This window comes from Convolutriloba macropyga, chromosome 4 (assembly GCF_964194025.1).
Source record: "Convolutriloba macropyga chromosome 4, txConMacr16.3, whole genome shotgun sequence".
NCBI classification, from domain to species: domain Eukaryota; kingdom Metazoa; phylum Xenacoelomorpha; order Acoela; family Convolutidae; genus Convolutriloba; species Convolutriloba macropyga.
The window spans coordinates 61359318-61377760 of NC_134471.1; the positions used below are offsets into that span (position 1 = coordinate 61359318).

Genomic DNA, 18443 nt, shown 5'->3' on the forward strand with positions numbered 1-18443 from the left:
CCACCTTACTTGAAAGAGGAAATAGTATCCAAAAATCCTTTTTCAATAAAAATTCTTTAACCATATGAGACGCTGCACATCATGATGATATGTCGTGGCTTCTTATATTATCATTACTTTTCTTGCGCTGCAGCTCCGGTGTAGTTACAATGAAAGTTGAATATTGCATTTATGATTTTTATTATCATCACTCAGATATCACAAATACGCTTCCTGTAAAGCACTAAAATATGAAACATACCATTAGGCTTGAATCCAAAGTCATAGTGACATCTTCTGAAACTTCACTGATCAAATAGTGAAAACCTTGAGCAAAACCTGGACGATTGTATTTCTGAGACATTGGTCAGAGAAAATGAAAGATAGATTACTGATTATTATATCATGTATTATATATACTGGTGACAATAGTTAATTTACAAGGGTACTTATTTATACAAATAGATACTAATTAATAATATGTCGAAAATATCTCCAGTTTTTCTTTGTACCGGAGTTGATTGAAAAGATCTTGTAACTCAAACCACACTAATATGATACATTCAAGTGCAAACATACTCTCCTTTTGAAGCATAGCTTCAGAATTTTGTCCATCGCAAATATGAATAATTTACTTTCAATGTTAATTTTGGTCACAAATTTGGAAATAACTCTCTTGGAATATGTGCAGATTTGAAATCAAAAGTTAGTTAGGTGTTTTACAACATTTTAATTCAACATAACTACACACTCTTTGAGATTATCATATAATCTGGGTAATATCAGATAAGAAATAATTTCGATGAAAGAGGGATATAAAGAGGCGCGTTTGCTATTTAATAGATAAATTTAGAATTCCTGCACCTTTTTTGTAAGCAGTGCGATTGGATCATTTTTAAAGAATTTGGTTCTGTCCACTAATTTAAAGAAGCTATCGATAGCTTGAGCAATTTAGATCAACTCAGCAATAATCAGAAAATATATTTTGTTTTTTTTTAATTTTTGAACAGTGATACATGTGTTCAGTGTTACGAGATTTCGCCGATTGCTGATTGTATGATATGACGTAATGTGATTGATTCCTCCTTGAATTTCAGAGTCCTATGATGCTTGATATATTCTGCATAATCATTAATAAGAATCGGTCTGACCTCTTATAGCCTCCTCCCCCAGCTTACAGATCAGATAATGTATACCCTCCCTTCTCCACTTACCATAAATATGCGATAGTGTAGGGCTTTACATTCGTGGGGTACTATAATGGGAAACACCAAAAGATTAATCCAGTCAATCCTAAGTAGTGGTAAGTTTTTTTCCTCTTGTTGTTACAAGAATGATAGAAGAGCGGACAATGCGAGCACAACCAAGTATTTCTCTCCGCCAAACCTCAGTGACAAATCTGAAACGGCAAAAATTTTGACACCAATTGCGTGTTTTTTTTTAAAAAAGAGTTAACTTATATCTTCTCCGAGTTTTGGAGTAAAAAGAGTAATGTAAATTTAGAGCCGAAACGCCTCAAAATAAGCTTTCTAAACCTACTTTATAATCTCGTCATGTCTCGTCAAAAAATGTCTTATCAAGATTAAAAGTTGAAGCTCTATTTGGTTAAAATTTTGAAAAACGTTAAAAACTATTAACTCCGCGAAAACAACGAAGGAAAATTAGACTGACTGTGGTGAAATAATTGCCAAAGGCTGGGCGATAAAAAAATTCTTACATATTTTTCAACTAAGGTAAAATCCCAGTAGGAAGGGCTATAAAGAAAAAAGCCACCGTATGAACCCAACCTTCTTTTCTACCACTAATACCGGTGTTGAGAAATAGCGACAAAGCAAAGAAAAAGCGACAAAAACCGACGATTTTTTATGTTTGAACCCGACGAAGTAGGGAAAAGTAGGGAAAAATAGGGTGGGTTCATACGTTGATTTTTTTGAAACGAAGAAGTTTGAAACGGATTTCTTACCAGTTTCCGAGATCGATCGATTTCGGGCACCCACACATCCAAAATCAAAGGAGGCTTCGGCCCATTTGACTGTCTCGTAGTAGACGTCCAGTTGGAATGAGTACCCTGATGCCAGTGCAGTCATACCAGTCATCACGTGTTCACACTCCCAATCGCTGTTTCCATTTTGGGTGCAGATGTCACTGAAGTTGAGTCGATCCACGTTGGTCAGTGAGTCACATGCACCCCACTGCATGTGAACAACAAATAAACACCTATCCTTCTGTACCTGTGTCTTTTATGACCTAAATTGTCCTTAAGTACTTAAATACGCATAAGAGTAGCTATATAGCAACCTTACAGGCGTCTACCGGTATCAAAAATCCAGGTGCGGACAAAACAGTCCAAGACAAAACAATCCCAAATTGTTAAATATTCCTAGACAAAATAGTCCAATAAAAGCAGACAAAATAGTCCCAGACAAAATGATCCCGAATAAATATTGAAACAATTGTGAATATGAAGTAAAAACAATTAAAAAGCATAATCTATGAGTTGAGCTTCAGAATGCACTGTTTTTAATTGACATGAATCAAAAATAATCCAAAAACGTGGTTCAAAATACATAATTAGGCGAAGAAAGCTATGTTGTAATCAGCTTTATATTTTTTTCAGTTAATAATTACAGTTATATGAATTACTGTAAGTTCCCATTTGTTAATTGTTGTGAGCATGTTTAACTCTAGGTTTACCTGGGACTGTTTCGTCTGGGATCATTTTGTCTGCTTTCTTGAGACTACTTTGTCTGGGACTGTTTTGTCAGGGCATATTTTGCTATTCAGGACTGTTCTCTCCGGGACTGTTCTGCCCGGTACTGTTTTTTCTGGGAATGTTTTGTCAGGGATTGTTTTGTTTGTTGATCTCAAAAAACATAGAGTTACAAAAATGGCTTTTGACGTCCTCTCGTCTTTTGACGCCCAATGTGGGAAGCGCGTAAATGTCGTGTAAGCAGTTTGCATACCGCAATTCACTAGCCTAAAATGGAAAATATCTCCAAAATATGTGACTAGCATTTACTTTTGATTGTAGGGGTATTTCACAAAAAATAAATCCTTTTTGAAGTGAAGCGATACCGAAGTGAAGCGAAGTGTTCCGGCAGATAAGACTCAGATAAATTTTCAGCATTGATTACTAAAATGAGGTATTAAGTTGCAATTAAGTAAAATTTATTTATCTAATTTTTTCGAATGTGCTTCTGCGAGAAAACTTTTTCGACGAAGAGTATATTTGACTTTTCAACTACCGGTGACTGAAATTATCACACAGGGCACTGGTTTTTCATGTTCAAAGTTGGTAAGTACGTTAAATTATGTTACGTTACGCAGAGTGACTTCTGATTACAAAAGTGAGTAAATTTACTCAAATTTTGGTACCGGTAGACACGTGTAAGGAAATGACAACGTGAATATTAGTATGTCAGCTGTTGTAAGTTCATTCAGTTGTAAAACCGCTTTGAAAAAAGTGCCTTACCCAGTATGGGGCAAGGTGTTGTTGCTATCGAGGTGGCGGGTCAACGAATGAAAGAGTATTTCATCATAAGTGAAACAACAATTGAAAACAAACACAAAGAAAAATAAAAGGTTACTTCTGTTTATTTCGACTGGTATTAAATTATAAAAAAAGAGGCGGAGGAAAAGAAAACTCATATGATGTTCTTCAGATGAGATGTTCTAATAAAACATAAGACATCGAGAGATTTGCGGAAGTTTGAGAAGAATCATTGGATTGATCAAACAACAAGGGAGTGGATTTCTCAGTTTTAAGCTTGCAAAAAGTCTCTTTTTAGTTTTTCATCAGTGTTTTTTAGTTTTTATAAAAGATGTCTTGCACGAGGCGTACTTCATTCTTGCCCATTAGACTGGTGGCAGTAATTTTAGACATCTTTCTGAACGTAAAAAAATTACATATAAAAAAAGAGTATAAAAAAATGTATAAAAAAGAGCGGGCGTTGTTGTTTTCAGTTATTTGCATTGCTTCAATTGGAAAGTATTTGTAGTTTCTTTACTAAATAAATAGGTTTGAAATTGTGTCCAGATTTTCGTTTATAGTATTAATGGAGAAGCACTTCTTCATACATCGCAAAGTTATTGAAGGCATCAACAAGGAAAAAGATGACGGGATTTGAATTATCTGTTAACTAAAGTGATTAATCTTACCTTTTGTTGAAACAAAATCTCAGATATTCAATAAAAATTTACTTACAAAATTAGGCAGCAGTTTTCTTGATATTGTTGGTTAGGGATTTGCCACCACTTCCTAGCGTTTAAAGCATGAAAAGATGTGGTGTGAAAAAGCCTTTGCTCTGTCTGAGCAATTTTATTGAAACATGTGTGTTGGTTGTAAAATTTTTGTTTTCTTTTTGTGATAAGCAACAAGGATTTCTGACAGGTGTTTAACTGTTCGCTGAACCATAATGCTCTTTTTTGAAATCAAATTCCTTTAAGTGGGCTATTGATCGGACTGATGACTTTATGGTGTGGTACTCGAGACTTTAAAACTTTATATTGAGGTGTGTTATTACAATTTTCTTGGTCCGTTAAATATACACAAAAAATAAGGGAAAGTGCGACTTAACCTATATCATCTTACTGTTTATAAAATACTATGTTGTTGTTTAGGTGGAAGCGAAAACCAATGCTTGTATATTGCTTAGGATAATTACGTGAACAAATACAACAGTTTTTCTTGGTATTGAAACTGATTGAGCAAGATTAGCTAATCTCCTGCAAGATGATTGTGATTTTTGTGTTACAGTTTTGGAACAAGTGGTTGAAGGCAGGCCCAGGGTGCTTCCCACGGCGCTTCGAATTGTTGGCTTGGGTGTTTTGGACCGTTCAGACTTGACAGAACGGAATAGAACCGCATTATCATAGTTTCGTATATATTTGTTTGGTGTGGGCCAATAGATAGTGCGCTTTGTAATCAACGGCATCTACAGAGTTAGCAATCAAACTTTTCTGCAATTACAAAGGTATCCCTCAGAAAATTCTGTCAGACTTTGTTTAAAAAAATCTAAGAGCAGCAGAAGTCTCAATAACAGAAAATCGTCTATTATAGCATTTTGTCGTGAAAGAAGCCGAGAACATAATTAAATCGGGGTTCAATCCACCACCGCCAACTCAATTTTTCGATGCATGGGAAATATAGTTGGCATGGCCAAATCTTTGAAATTCTGGATTGAAGTGAACGAAAAACTTGCAGACGAAGAATACATACGCTGATTTGTGAGGGAACTATGTTGAATACGCCTCCGCTGATAGCCCTATCCAATAAAATATTTGGTGTTGAGCCACTGACCCGAGTCATCTTCCTCTTCGCAAATGCAAGAACGGCTTGTTGAGTTCTCCACCGGCATTAGCAGGGCATTTGTGGGAACGAAACAATTAACTGTTGGAGGAAATCTGGGAAAAGCTATCGAAGGAAAATCTTCCTACCTTCACGGAAAGAAGCCAATGGCATCAATCGTTTGACACAATATAATTAGGTGACGTCATGTGGAATTTGGAGGTAAACACGGTTAAGGATGAATGGCACTGAGGAGAGTTGATAAGGTAACCATAAAGTTACCCATTCAGACGATAGGTTCTAGGTAGAGAACAATTAAGTTGTTTTGAAGGGTTACATCAACAGGGAGAAAAATTTACTATCTGCAAACAAACTTTGTTCAGTACAAGCGGCTGTAGAATGAAAATCTGCAACAACAAAGTTTAAAGATTTGCAGTTTTGATCAACCAAAATAGATGATGGTACAACAGATGAAAAGACAAAATCTAATATGGTTTTGACCATTTAGAATTGAGGGCGGAGAATGTCCGGATATGGAATAATTGACACGTTACGTTGTCAATGAACAACGACTGGAAATGGAGTCTTAACTTGTGTTCATAATTGGTCAGTTTTGGCAGCATAGTGTAGACCTCTGTAAATAGCATCAGGGTAGCAAACATATAGCAATTGAAAGTATCACTCCTAACACCCGGGAACTATAAATAATATTCGAATCCCCCAATCAGCGTACCATTGTCTTCTACGTTGGGTATAGGTTTAGAACTCCTCCTCAGCGTATCAAACATTGATTTTATACTGGGATACACACCAGGCCAAATCCTTGATATTCCGGATTGAATTGAACCAAAAAAAACTCGAGCACAAAGAATACATGACGCTGATTTATGAGAGAACTATGTTGAATACGGGAACTATGTCTGTTTATTTTTAGGTCACTCTAGTGTTTCGTTATAGAATTTACACAACCAAAAATGACTGAATAAATTAAAAAGCTGTTATGTAATAATGATTTTCCTTCGTTGTAAAACAGGATTCTAAAAATCTGAATTTTTATTGTGGGTTTTTTCGGTAAATTTTTTTATCCTCCAGCTCATCTTTGAGCCAAAAGTGAGCTGAATATCCGACTATTTGAGTTGGTCGCGATGTTCGAATCAGATTGTTTCAAACAGACAGCTATAGTCCTGTTTAGCAGAAACTTAAAAGTTTGGTAAACACATCCAAGGTCATTTCAGAGCGCATTTTATAGATCCTACATAAATATACGCTGAAATTCGCGGGAATGTGCTGAAAATTTCTTGACCCCGATATTAACGATTTGATTTTCGCCTATGATAAAATTGTGAATCCTAGACGTACATTTAGTTTAAAGAAGACCCTATCATCGCCAGCATCTTCTCCTATTTCGACGAACAAAGTGCAGGTCTGCCCATTGCACGTCATGTTTGCTCCAGTGAACAGAGTTTCAGAGGCTGAAACACAAAATAATTACCAAAAACAATACCGAACTTGCAGAGGTCATCATTGTACCAGAGATTTCCCTATGACGAAGTCTTGGTATAGAGAGGTCAAAACTTGGTTATAGGAACCAAGACTTGAGACCTCTCTGCCCCCGAATCTTACATATTTTGGGGGGTAAAATCTAAAAATTCCCCCCATTACCACATTACCCCCACTAATCTCACATCGTTTTACCACCCCCCCCCTCCAACTCCCCCCCCCCCCATGTAGGAATGGAAAGTTAAACTTAAGCGTTTTTCGGAAAAGAACCAAATTAATACTGACCTTGAATTATTCCCAACACAAAAGCGAATTCTAAATTTGAAACTGTACAAAGATAATAATGGTGAAGAAATTTAAACTGATGAGAACGTTTGAATAAGTAAATATGGGCTCTGATAAAGATTATGTCACAGATTGAACATCAAAATTCTCACCCACGTAACATTGAATTAGAAACCCAAATTAAGGGCCTAGGTTATCAAGTCATGATTGACCTTCTGAAAACATTTCCCGAAAAGGCATTTTTCACACAACGATTCGGAACATTTGGTAAAAATAGGACTAAACTATCGTAACCAAACATAGATAAGCAGTATATATACGGCTCAATTTTAGCAAATTTTTGTAACCAAAATCAGTCTGAAAATAATTATATTGTCGTGATAATCCGAATAGCGGAGTAAATTTTCTTAGACGAGTGAGTTAACAGATCTCTGTCGTAGTACTGAAAATTATAATAATTGTTGAACTAGTATACTGTGGTAACTATACTTTTCGTTAAATTAACTAAGCAAATTTTTAACTACTTTCATTTTTTAGACATTTTCTTATAACTTAGTAGAGCATAAACTGTATCTAGTAGGTATTTGCTAACGGTTCGATACTTGGCACCCGTAGGCATTTGTAACTAGTTGTTCTGTAGTAACCATAGCCTGTAATAATTAGGACTGGGTAAGACTTAATCGTTTCTTTCGGTTTTCTGTTAATCAACAGCGTAATTGTACAACTTTAGTAACTTCACAATACATCTCTAAGGATCTGAAATCATACTCAATCTAGCTTCAAATTATTGGATTTAAATTAGTTTGGTGACTAGTAAAGTAGTGATCAACCAATCAATAATTAGGTTAAGTTAGGTTAACGAACTGGAGGACAGCATCGAATCCCGGACAACATCAAGACGATTGATTTCTGAGAGTATTAATCGGCCAAGCTCCTTCTAGGAGACCGCATAGTGAAGCCACTCTGAGGGTAGGCCTGCCTGCTCGTAGAAGACTTGGCAAGTTAAGTTAACCCATGTAGTATGGAATGGTGAACCAAGTAGACAACTAAAAAGGTCTGAAGTAACCTGAAGTACCTGATGGGCAATATCTTAACGTTCTATCAAGTTGGTTAATACTCGTCTGGTTGGGTTGTGGAGTGAACACCGACGAGCTCTTTACGTCATCTACTATTTGTTTTAAGTATATTGGTTGATCGATTAATTAGAAAGTGAATTGAGGACCTGGTATAATTCTCAATCTTAGAGTCACCAATTTATTTCATTTGGTAAAACACTTCTTAGAAGCTAAAATGTCTTATAACATAGAGAAGCATTACAAACATATGCCAATACCATCATTATTATTGGCAATTGACTTAAGCCCCTGAAAATACTTTCTTTAGGACTTGAACGGAGGGCCTGGTATAACCCTTTAGTCCAGTTAAGAGTAGTAGGTTTGTGAAGTTTCTATCCAGTCCAGTAGTTTTCTCTAAAGATAGATTCTAGGAACAATTGTGGAATTGTGAATAGGGTAAAACTTCCACCCTAAATATTCAGATTCTATATTGGCGACCACAGAGGGATTCTTCTGATTGGAAGGCGGTTTTGCATTTTTTTTAAAAAAAAACAAAAATTTAGAGTTTTAGAGAACCGATGAATTAGATCTTTGGAATACGTCCCAAAGGTAAAACTCATCTATATATATTTTTTCTTCGTGTCATTTGGTTTTACATCGAAAAATACTTCAATTACCAAAAATGAACAACGCACCAAACAACCAGCAACAGCAACAACAGAACCAAGCGAACAATCAGCAGCAAATAGTCGTAGCACCACCCCTTCTCACCCCCTTCGATACCCTAGCCGCGACTTCGAGAGTTTCGAAAGATGGGTTCGACACTTCGAATCCATGTCAAACGCCAATAATTGGGATGACCAGAGAACGCGAGGTTCTACCCACGTGTTTGAACAGCTATCCGTTAGACGAGTATTACAATCTCCCCAATCATTACTTTCAACAAGTGCAAGGACAACCAGCCCCGACCATAGCGAGAGTTCTGAATGCTCTCAACTACAGAATCGGCGACTTTCCGAACGCAAGGAGTGTCCGCACCGAATTCAAAAATCTTCAGCAACTGGAATCAGAGTCAATCCAAGAGTTCTCAAGGCGAGTTCATAAGTTAGGAGAGGCAGCCAATGCTCATCTTGATGCTGCGGGACGACAGGAAGCTATCAAAGATGCCTTTATAGACGGACTGTTGGACAGCGAAATCAGATATACACTCCTGAAGGAAGAACGGGTAAGCTTCAATGCAGCTACACAACGGGCCATTGCTCTAGATGCCATCAGTAAAGCGGAATCCAGTCGACTGCGGGGACGAAGAAACGGACATGTGAGATGGACAAAGGGTGACCAAGATCCTGACGATTCAGTGACAGCTGACTTTAGAGCACTTAACACCAGTCTGTCATCGGGTTTCAATCAAATGATCGAGTTTCAGACCAGAAGCTTCAATAAGATGCTAGAGCAGCAAGAGCGACATACACAGATCATGGAGAAGATTCTTGAGACTCAAACAAGATTTCTATCCGAATCAAGTTAACCCAGATTTCAGAGTAGAGGCCCGGGAAGACCGGAAGGCTTTCGACCCAGAACTTCTGCGATGCAGTGCTTTAATTGCCGCACTTGTCAAATCAGTGTCCACAGAAAGGAACAATACAACCGAGTATATCAGCAAACTTGGACACCGATAGACAACCGATCGTTAAAAGCATTTTACAGAGAGCGAACTCAGAGCAAGTGAGCAGTATCAACAAAGTTCAAGCCGAAGCAGTCTTTGGGCCTACAGTCTACGTGATGGTTGATCTTGACGGACGAAAACACAGAGCGTTAGTGGATACTGGGAGCAATGTGAACATTCTATCAGAAAAAGCCTACTTACAGTACGAACAGCGTTCCAAACTCCGACCATTCCGAGAACAAGTTCTTTCAGCCACCAATGATCCTTTCGAAATACTTGGCGTTTTCACTGGTGAAATAACGTTCGACACCGGAGTTAAAGTGAAAGCCGATCTCTTGGTGACCCCAAACACAGACGTGCCTTTGATACTTGGGACCCAGGTGATGGAGGAGAATAAAGTATCAATCGACTTCCATTCTAAGCAGCTGATGATGGAGAAAGAAAGCAATGTTGTCAATTTGCAATTTGCCTATAAAGCTGAAGTCCCCAGGCACGTACATCTTTGTGAGACGGAAGCAGAGCAATTAACCAACAAACAGACGACAGAAGAACACTGCTACGAGAGTTCAGAGATGTGTTTGCAATGAACGACAACGAACTTGGACAGACACACTTGGTTCAGCATGAAATTGACACAGGTGATACGCTGCCCATCAAGCTTGCACCCCATAGACTTGCACCTGGAAAGATCACTGTGGTTAAGAAGGAGATCGAGGACATGCTGGCACGAAACATTATCCGACCATCAAACAGCCCGTACAGTGCACCAATCGTTCTCGTTACCAAGAAGGATGGGAGCAATCGAAAGTGCACAGACTTCAGACGACTAAATGAAGTCACAAAGAAGGACGCTTTTCCCCTTCCGCGAATTGACCAGATACTGGATCATCTTCACGGAGCAACGATTTTCTCAAGCCTCGACCTAGCCTCTGGAAATTGGCAAGTCCCATTAGCTGGGAGTGCTATACCAAAAACTGCGTTCGTCACTCCCGATGGTGGACACTACGAGTACCTCAGACTTCCATTTGGACTTTGCAATGCACCGGGAACTTTCCAACGACTTATGACAAGCATCCTCAATGAATATGTCTTCTCGTTTGTCCTCATCTTCCTGGACTTCCTGGTGTTTAGTAGGAATGTGGAGGAACACGAAAAACACATACGCCTCGTTTTTCATGCTCTTCGCCAGGCCAATCTTAAACTCAAACCCAAGAAATGTCGCCTCTTTCAAAAACCGGTAACCTATCTAGGATACAAACTGAGCCCAGAGGGAATTGCTCCAGATGAAAACAAACTCATTGCAGTACGGGAATGGAAACGACCAGGAAACGTTACCGAAGTGAGGTCTTTTATTGGATTTTGCAGTTACTACAGACGTTTCATCAAAGACTTTGCTGGGATAGCGAAACCTCTTCACCAGATAACAAAAAAGAAAAGCCGTTTCACTTGGAACCCTGAATGCCATAATGCGTTGGAGAAATATAAAGAGGCTTTGATTGATAGCTCAGTACTCAAACATCCGGACTACAACTCTCCTTTTATCGTGGACACGGATGCAAGTGACAACAGTCTAGGGGCAGTACTCTCGAATATTGTCGATGGAGTGGAATACCCAGTGGCTTTCGCTAGCAGAGTTTTGACGCCAGCAGAATGTCGTTACTCAACAACAAAAAGAGAAGCATTAGCAGTCATTCAGGCGATGAAATGGTTTCAGCCTTTCATTTGGGGAACTCAATTTGTGCTCAGAACAGATCATGCATCGCTACAGCGGTTATTTAGACAAAACAAGGACGGGATGATATTCAGGATGCTTCAAAGACTACAAGAATTTGATTTTCATTTAGTACATAGACCAGGAGACAAGCACGGGAATGCAGATGGACTGTCAAGACAGTGTAGCATCACTCCTGAGCTAACTGAAGCTGAGAGACTGGTTATGTTTGGAAGTTGCCCATCAGCTAACTCTTTGGAAGACGCCCTCGGAAAAATTAACTTAGTTACAGCCGAGGACGAGAACGAACCAATGAGTATCCAATTTCAAGAAGACGTAAATTCACTTAGGCTGGCTCAAAGAAACGATTCCTGCTTACGTCTCATCCTGCAATGGGCAAACGCTGAGAAACATCCAGACCAAAATCCGCTGAGAGATATAAAAGTCAAGAAAGCAAACGCAATAGCACAAGGAGAAGATGCAGTAGCGATTTGGGGTCTCTGGGACCAGATGGAACTGACTGATGGCGTGCTGTACAGGAAGTGGCATGTGGAAGGAAGCATTACAAACCAAAAACAACTTGTAGTACCGCAGGGACTCAGAGAGACAGTTTTGGAACAACTTCACGATTCAAAACTCAGTGGAGGCCATTTTGTTTTTCAAAAGACCTTGGACAGGGCAAGACAGAGGTTTTGGTGGCCAAATATGAGAAAAGACATTGAACGAAAATGTGAAAACTGCACGCTGTGTCAAGCACGAAGTACCGCTGGAAAGAAAAGAATAGCCCCTCTCCAGACAATCAACGTGGGGAGCCGATTCAGCAAAGTGGCAGCAGATATCCTGGGACCTGTTACTCGAGCAAAGGCAAACGGTGCAAAATACATACTCGTATTGACAGACTATTTTACGAAATACGTGGTTTGCGTTCCCTTAGAAAGAACTACGGCCGAAGATGTTGCTAGAGCACTTGTGGAGAACTGGGTTTTGACGTTCGGAGCACCTGATTGCCTTCACACCGATCAAGGAGCCAACTTCTGCAGCGAACTACTACTAGAAATGTACAAAATTTTTGGAATAGAGAAGACAAGAACATTTCCATATCACCCGCAGGGAAATGGCATGGTAGAACGTCACAACAGAGTTGTTGCGGATGTTATTTCCAACTACTGCGCAAACAGTCCAAGTAGCTGGGAATAAATGATTCCCTATCTCAACTTCGTCTATAATACGACCGTACAGAAAACAACAAGACAGACTCCAATTTCACTTGTGTTTGGACAAGAATGCAAATACCCAATTGACCTGCTACTCCCGAAAGCACCTGGTCACGAGATTGCCAATTACGAATTCACAAGATGGATCAATGAACAGTTCAGGGAAGCACATATGAATGCCAGAGAGACACTTGGCTACAGACAAGGAAGACAAAAAGATTTGTACCAGAAAAACGTCTTTGGAGAGGAACTAAAGCCAGGAGAGAAAGTTTGGCTTTCCGCACCCCAAAAAGCTAAATCAGGGAACTTTTTTCTTCCCTGGATTGGACCATATAACGTCATCGAAAGGACCTCAGAAGTCAACTAAAAAATCTCAAAAGACACAAACTCAAAGAAATGGCAGATAGTCCACTACAATCGATTGAAGCTTGTGAAGGAGGAATACGAGTTACCCAGAATGGAAACAAGATCATCTCATCAGGAGAAATGGCCCAGCCGCCAAAATACGTATGAACAGGAAGTTCACATTGAAGAAGACAAAAAACTTTCACCCCAGAAATAACAGCAAGACGACCCAAACAAGAGAGTCCCTTCAAATGGATGGACGAGGATGAAGAGTTTTTCTACGATCTCTTTGCAGAGCGAGAACATTCAACTAAAAGGCACACTAAGACTAACATACCAGCAGAACCGATCACTCCGGAACAAGACAAAACACAGGAGAAACAGACCCCTTTTGTAACCCCAGCCAAAGAGATTGACCCTACACAACTGCCCCAACGACCACACAAGCCAAAAATTGTCTTGAGGGACCTCTGTGAAACACAGTCAGCACCTGCAAGCGCCAAGAGGGAAATGTGCAAACCAAAAGTCTTTGCAGAACTTTTGGGAACCAAAACTGACGACACAGTGAACTCCATTGCTAAAACACGAGAAAGACGCGCAGTGAAGTACCCAAAACGATTCGGAATCGACTACGAACAAAAATATATGTGTGTTTAAAAAAAATGAAAAAGAAACTTGATTAAGTTTCTCTATATAGCATTGCTTAAAAAAGTTGTAAAGATCAAAAGATTAGCCGAAATTTTTAATAAGAATGGGGACGATCGTAAAACATATTCAAATAGAACCAAAAAAAACTATCTTGCAAGTTAATATATTAAGAGCTAATTAGCTCGAATAAATTTCAGCGAATTTGGGGGGAATTATTAGAGAATGTAGCACTTTTCTAATACAGAAAAAAATGCTATCTAGGTTTAGCGAAGTAATTAACCATAATAATGTTTAGATGTACAACTTTCTGATATTTTTTCTAATACTTGCGGTGCGACAGCAAACAGCAGAGAGTGCACGAACTACTGCGCATGTTCTCTTTCAAACTCAAACTCCAGTTTCCTTGGCTGACTCATATCTGACTGTGGATATCGCAGTCCCACTTCCAAAGCTGTTGAACGTGGATCTCCGACCAATTTATAAACTCTTCAATACTTCAGCAATTGGAACGGAAAACATGGAAGAGCTCCCAGTTTTGCAACAACCCAGAAATAAGCGCACTATTACAGCACCACTTTGACGGAATATTCTCATCGATTCAGATAGAACACGAAAGAGCAGAGAAAGGGAGGACAAAGCTTGTCAAAGAAGTAGCATCTTTTGTAAACCAGACTATCATTCTTCAGCGACAGAGACGATCACCACTGCTTTTCGCAATGGGAGCTGCGACTGCGATAACTTTAGAACCCTTACTGGAAAAAGCAGGCTGTAGACTACTCTCAATTTTTGGTCTGTGCGAAAGTTCTAAGCGAAAAATGGAACAATTGGAAGGGCGATTGCACTATTTGGAATCACGAATGGTTCACCTGCACAACGAAGAAAAAGAGTCTATTCAGGTCATGGCCAGCAGTAGTTTGAAGCTTCATGAAGACACACGAAAAGTGCTAAACTACTCAGAAGATAACTTTGAGATACTGCAGACAAACCTGGAGGTGCTTCAAAGAACAATGGAAGAAATAGAACAAGCCCAAGCCTGTGATCATCGAAGGTCTGATGTTTTTATGTATGCCTTTCGCGCCCAAAGTGCAATTAACAACGTATCATGGACTCTCAATGCTATGCACAGTGAGTTACAAGTACAAACACTATATTTGACGGAACAGAGAAACATATTTATTACAATCATTGGAGTGCTATCCAAGGGAATACTGCCAGCTACACTAGTACCCTACGAGGATTTACGGAAAATAATTACAACTCTGAAGCTGGGAGATAAAAAGTGTTCTATACCATACGACCACTCAAGTTTACTTTACAGCCTGCCCTTAGTGAGAAATGTTTTTTCCAATCCACGCGGACTGTTAATCACAATGGCGGTGCCAGTATACAGTGGTGAACCAATTCACGATGCCTACAAAGCAGTCCCTCTGCCACAACCAATCAAGAACACAGCGACGGCCCCAACTCTAAAATTAGAAAGGAACTATTTGATCGTATCAAGACGAGAAGAAAGCTATGCCGAAATGAAGAGTGAGGAATATCTGTCTTGTTTGGGGACACAATTGCTGACACTTTGCACCTAGCCAGTAGCGTTGGTGAGCGCGGAAGATCAACTCTACTTGACTTCACTCCTATACAATCACGAGGTAGCTGCTTTGAAGACTTGCAAACGAGAAGTAACCGAATTGCCGATTTTACCGACAGCAATCTACCTTGGGAACTCTATGTACCTCCTCAACGTGGCAGACGATCAACAATTTCTCTATAACATAACGTACAGTGAGGGCAGAAAGTTTTCAAATCGTGTACCAGCCTGTCAAAATTGCCTAGTACACCCCCCCCCCCCTGCGATGGAAAACTGGTTCACCCGAAGAATGGACTGGTCATGTTGCCCGATCCAGCATACTGTCTTCAAAACAGTGGACTAATAACAACAATCACAATTCCCGAACAACTGGATGCCGCTTTCAACATCCCGAACATTCCAGCGGTCACTCCTACAGAAGAGAGTCGGAATCTGATGTTGCATAAGATCAGGTCGGCACTCAAGGATGTCCCTACGCTTGATGTCACGCCTGAATTAGTCAGTGAGATGGTAGACAAAATCCATCAACAACTCTTTGAGGAAAACAACTTCAAATCTTTTCGCCATGGGTCAACACTGCATACATTTAAAGAGCTGGCTGATCTGCTTGGTTTCTCTTTATGGTGTCCTGCATTTGTCCTTTTGGCTGTCTGGGCAGCGAAGAATCGTTACAAGAACAAAAAACACTACAAAATATATTCACAATTTGTCCAACGATGATCAACGAGATATCGGAGCTGACATGCAGTTTGAAGAGAGACTGAACTTAGTTGAGTGAATGCGAAAAGAGGACACAAACGCTGATTAAAAAGACACTGTCGTACCAAAGTATGGTAAAGGTGCTTTTATAAAATTTTACTCTTTACTAATTTCACTGTATTGTACTATTCAGGAGAATAGTTTAGTCCGGATGGGTGGGATGTAGGAATTGAAAGTTAAACATAAGCGTTTTTCGGAAAAGAACCAAATTAATACTGACCTTGAATTATTCCCAACACAAAAGCGAATTCTAAATTTGAAACTGTACAAAGATAGTAATGGTGAGGAAATTTATACTGATGAGAACGGTTGAATAAGTAAAAATGGACTCTGATAAAGATTATGTCACAGATTGAACATCAAAATTCTCACCCACGTAACATTGAATTAGAAACCCAAATTAGGGGCCTAGGTTATCAAGTCATGATTGACCTTCTGAAAACTTTTCCCAAAAAGGCATTTTTCACACAACGATTCGGAACATTTGGTAAAAATAGGACTAAACTATCGTAACCAAACATAGATAAGCAGTATATATACGGCTCAATTTTAGCCAATTTTTGTAACCAAAATCAGTCTGAAAATAATTATATTGTCGTGATAATCCGAATTGCGGAGTAAATTTTATTAGACTAGTGAGTTAACAGATCTCTGTCGTAGTACTGAAAATTATAATAATTGTTGAACTAGTATACTGTGGTAACTATACTTTTCGTTAAATTAACTAAGCAAATTTTTAAATACTTTCATTTTTTTAGACATTTTCTTATAACTTAGTAGAGCTTAAACTGTATATAGTAGGTATTTGCTAACCGCTTCGATACTTGGCACTCGTAGGCATTTGTAACCAGTTGTTCTGTAGTAACCATAGCCTGTAATAATTGGGACTGGGTAAGACTTAATCGTTTCTTTCGGTTTTCTGTTTATCAACAGCGTAATTGTACAACTTTAGTAACTTCACAATACATCTCTAAGGATCTGAAATCATACTCAATCTAGCTTCAATTTATTGGATTTAAATTAGTTTGGTGACTAGTAAAGTAGTGATCAACCAATCAATAATTAGGTTAAGTTAGGTTAACGAACTGGAGGACAGCATCGAATCCCGGACAACATCAAGACGATTGATTTCTGAGAGTATTAATCGGCCAAGCTCCTTCTAGGAGACCGCATAGTGAAGCCACTCTGAGGGTAGGCCTGCCTGCTCGTAGAAGACTTGGCAAGTTAAGTTAACCCATGTAGTATGGAATGGTGAACCAAGTAGACAACTAAAAAGGTCTGAAGTAACCTGAAGTACCTGATGGGCAATGTCTTAACGTTCTAGCAAGTTGGTTAATACTCGTCTGGTTGGGTTGTGGAGTGAACACCGACGAGCTCTTCACGTCATCTACTATTTGTTTTAAGTATATTGGTTGATCGATTAATTAGAAAGTGAATTGAGGACCTGGTATAATTCTCAATCTTAGAGTCACCAATTTATTTCATTTGGTAAAACACTTCTTAGAAGCTAAAATGTCTTATAACATAGAGAAGCATTACAAACATATGCCAATACCATCATTATTATTGGCAATTGACTTAAGCCCCTGAAAATACTTTCTTTAGGACTTGAACGGAGGGCCTGGTATAACCCTTTAGTCCAGTTAAGAGTAGTAGGTTTGTGAAGTTACTATCCAGTCCAGTAGTTTTCTCTAAAGATAGATTCTAGGAACAATTGTGGAATTGTGAATAGAGTAAAACCTCCACCCTAAATATTCAGATTCTATACCCCAGACAATTACCCCCTACACCCACATAAGTAATGGGGTTAATCAGGGGGGTAATTTGGACACGTGTGGGTGGTATGTGTGGTATGATGTTTGGTATCACAACGATGAGAAGCAATTAGACTCTTTTTTAGGGGCTGGAAGCGCAGTGATCCTTCAACATCAAGTCACGATCCGAGGATTTCCCCCCAAAAAAACCAGTTCCTCTATGTAAGAGAATTCTCAAATACCAGGAATTTTTGAAGTTGCAACCCAAAGTTTGTCTCTGCGAGGCGTTTCAAAAAAACTTATTTTTTTTTGCTAGCTTGTTTAGAAAAAAAATTGTAGTGTTATTTCGGAACAGGAATAACACACACATGCACACACACAGTTGTGTGTGTGTGTGATTGTGTGTATGTGTGAGTGAGTGCGTGTGTGTGTGTGCGTGTGTGAGTGTGTGCGACTGTGTTTGTGTGTGTTAGTGTTGGTGTGTGTGTGTGTGTGCATGGTGTGCGCGTGTGTGTGTGTCTGTGTGTGCGTGTTTGTGTGTGCAGGCGTGTGTGTATTTGTGCGTGTGTGCCTGTGGTCGTGCGTGTTCATGTGGACGTGTATTTGTGTGTTCGTGTGTGTGGGTGTCTCTGTGTGTGCGTGTGCGCGTGCGTTT

General features: G+C 39.2%; 1 protein-coding gene across 1 annotated transcript in view; it reads right to left on the minus strand.

Moving 5' to 3' along the window:
• Positions 1 to 349: 349 nt before the first annotated feature.
• LOC142338585 (uncharacterized) overlaps positions 350 to 18443 on the minus strand; it is a 63824-nt gene continuing 45730 nt past the window's right edge. Inside the window, exons 6-8 of the mRNA XM_075388401.1 lie at positions 6626 to 6738; positions 1943 to 2171; positions 350 to 1378 (exon numbers count right to left, since the gene is read on the minus strand). Coding sequence (XP_075244516.1) covers positions 1305 to 1378; positions 1943 to 2171; positions 6626 to 6738 — 416 coding nt within the window. The 3' untranslated portion in view covers positions 350 to 1304. The remainder of the gene's footprint in view (positions 1379 to 1942; positions 2172 to 6625; positions 6739 to 18443) is intronic.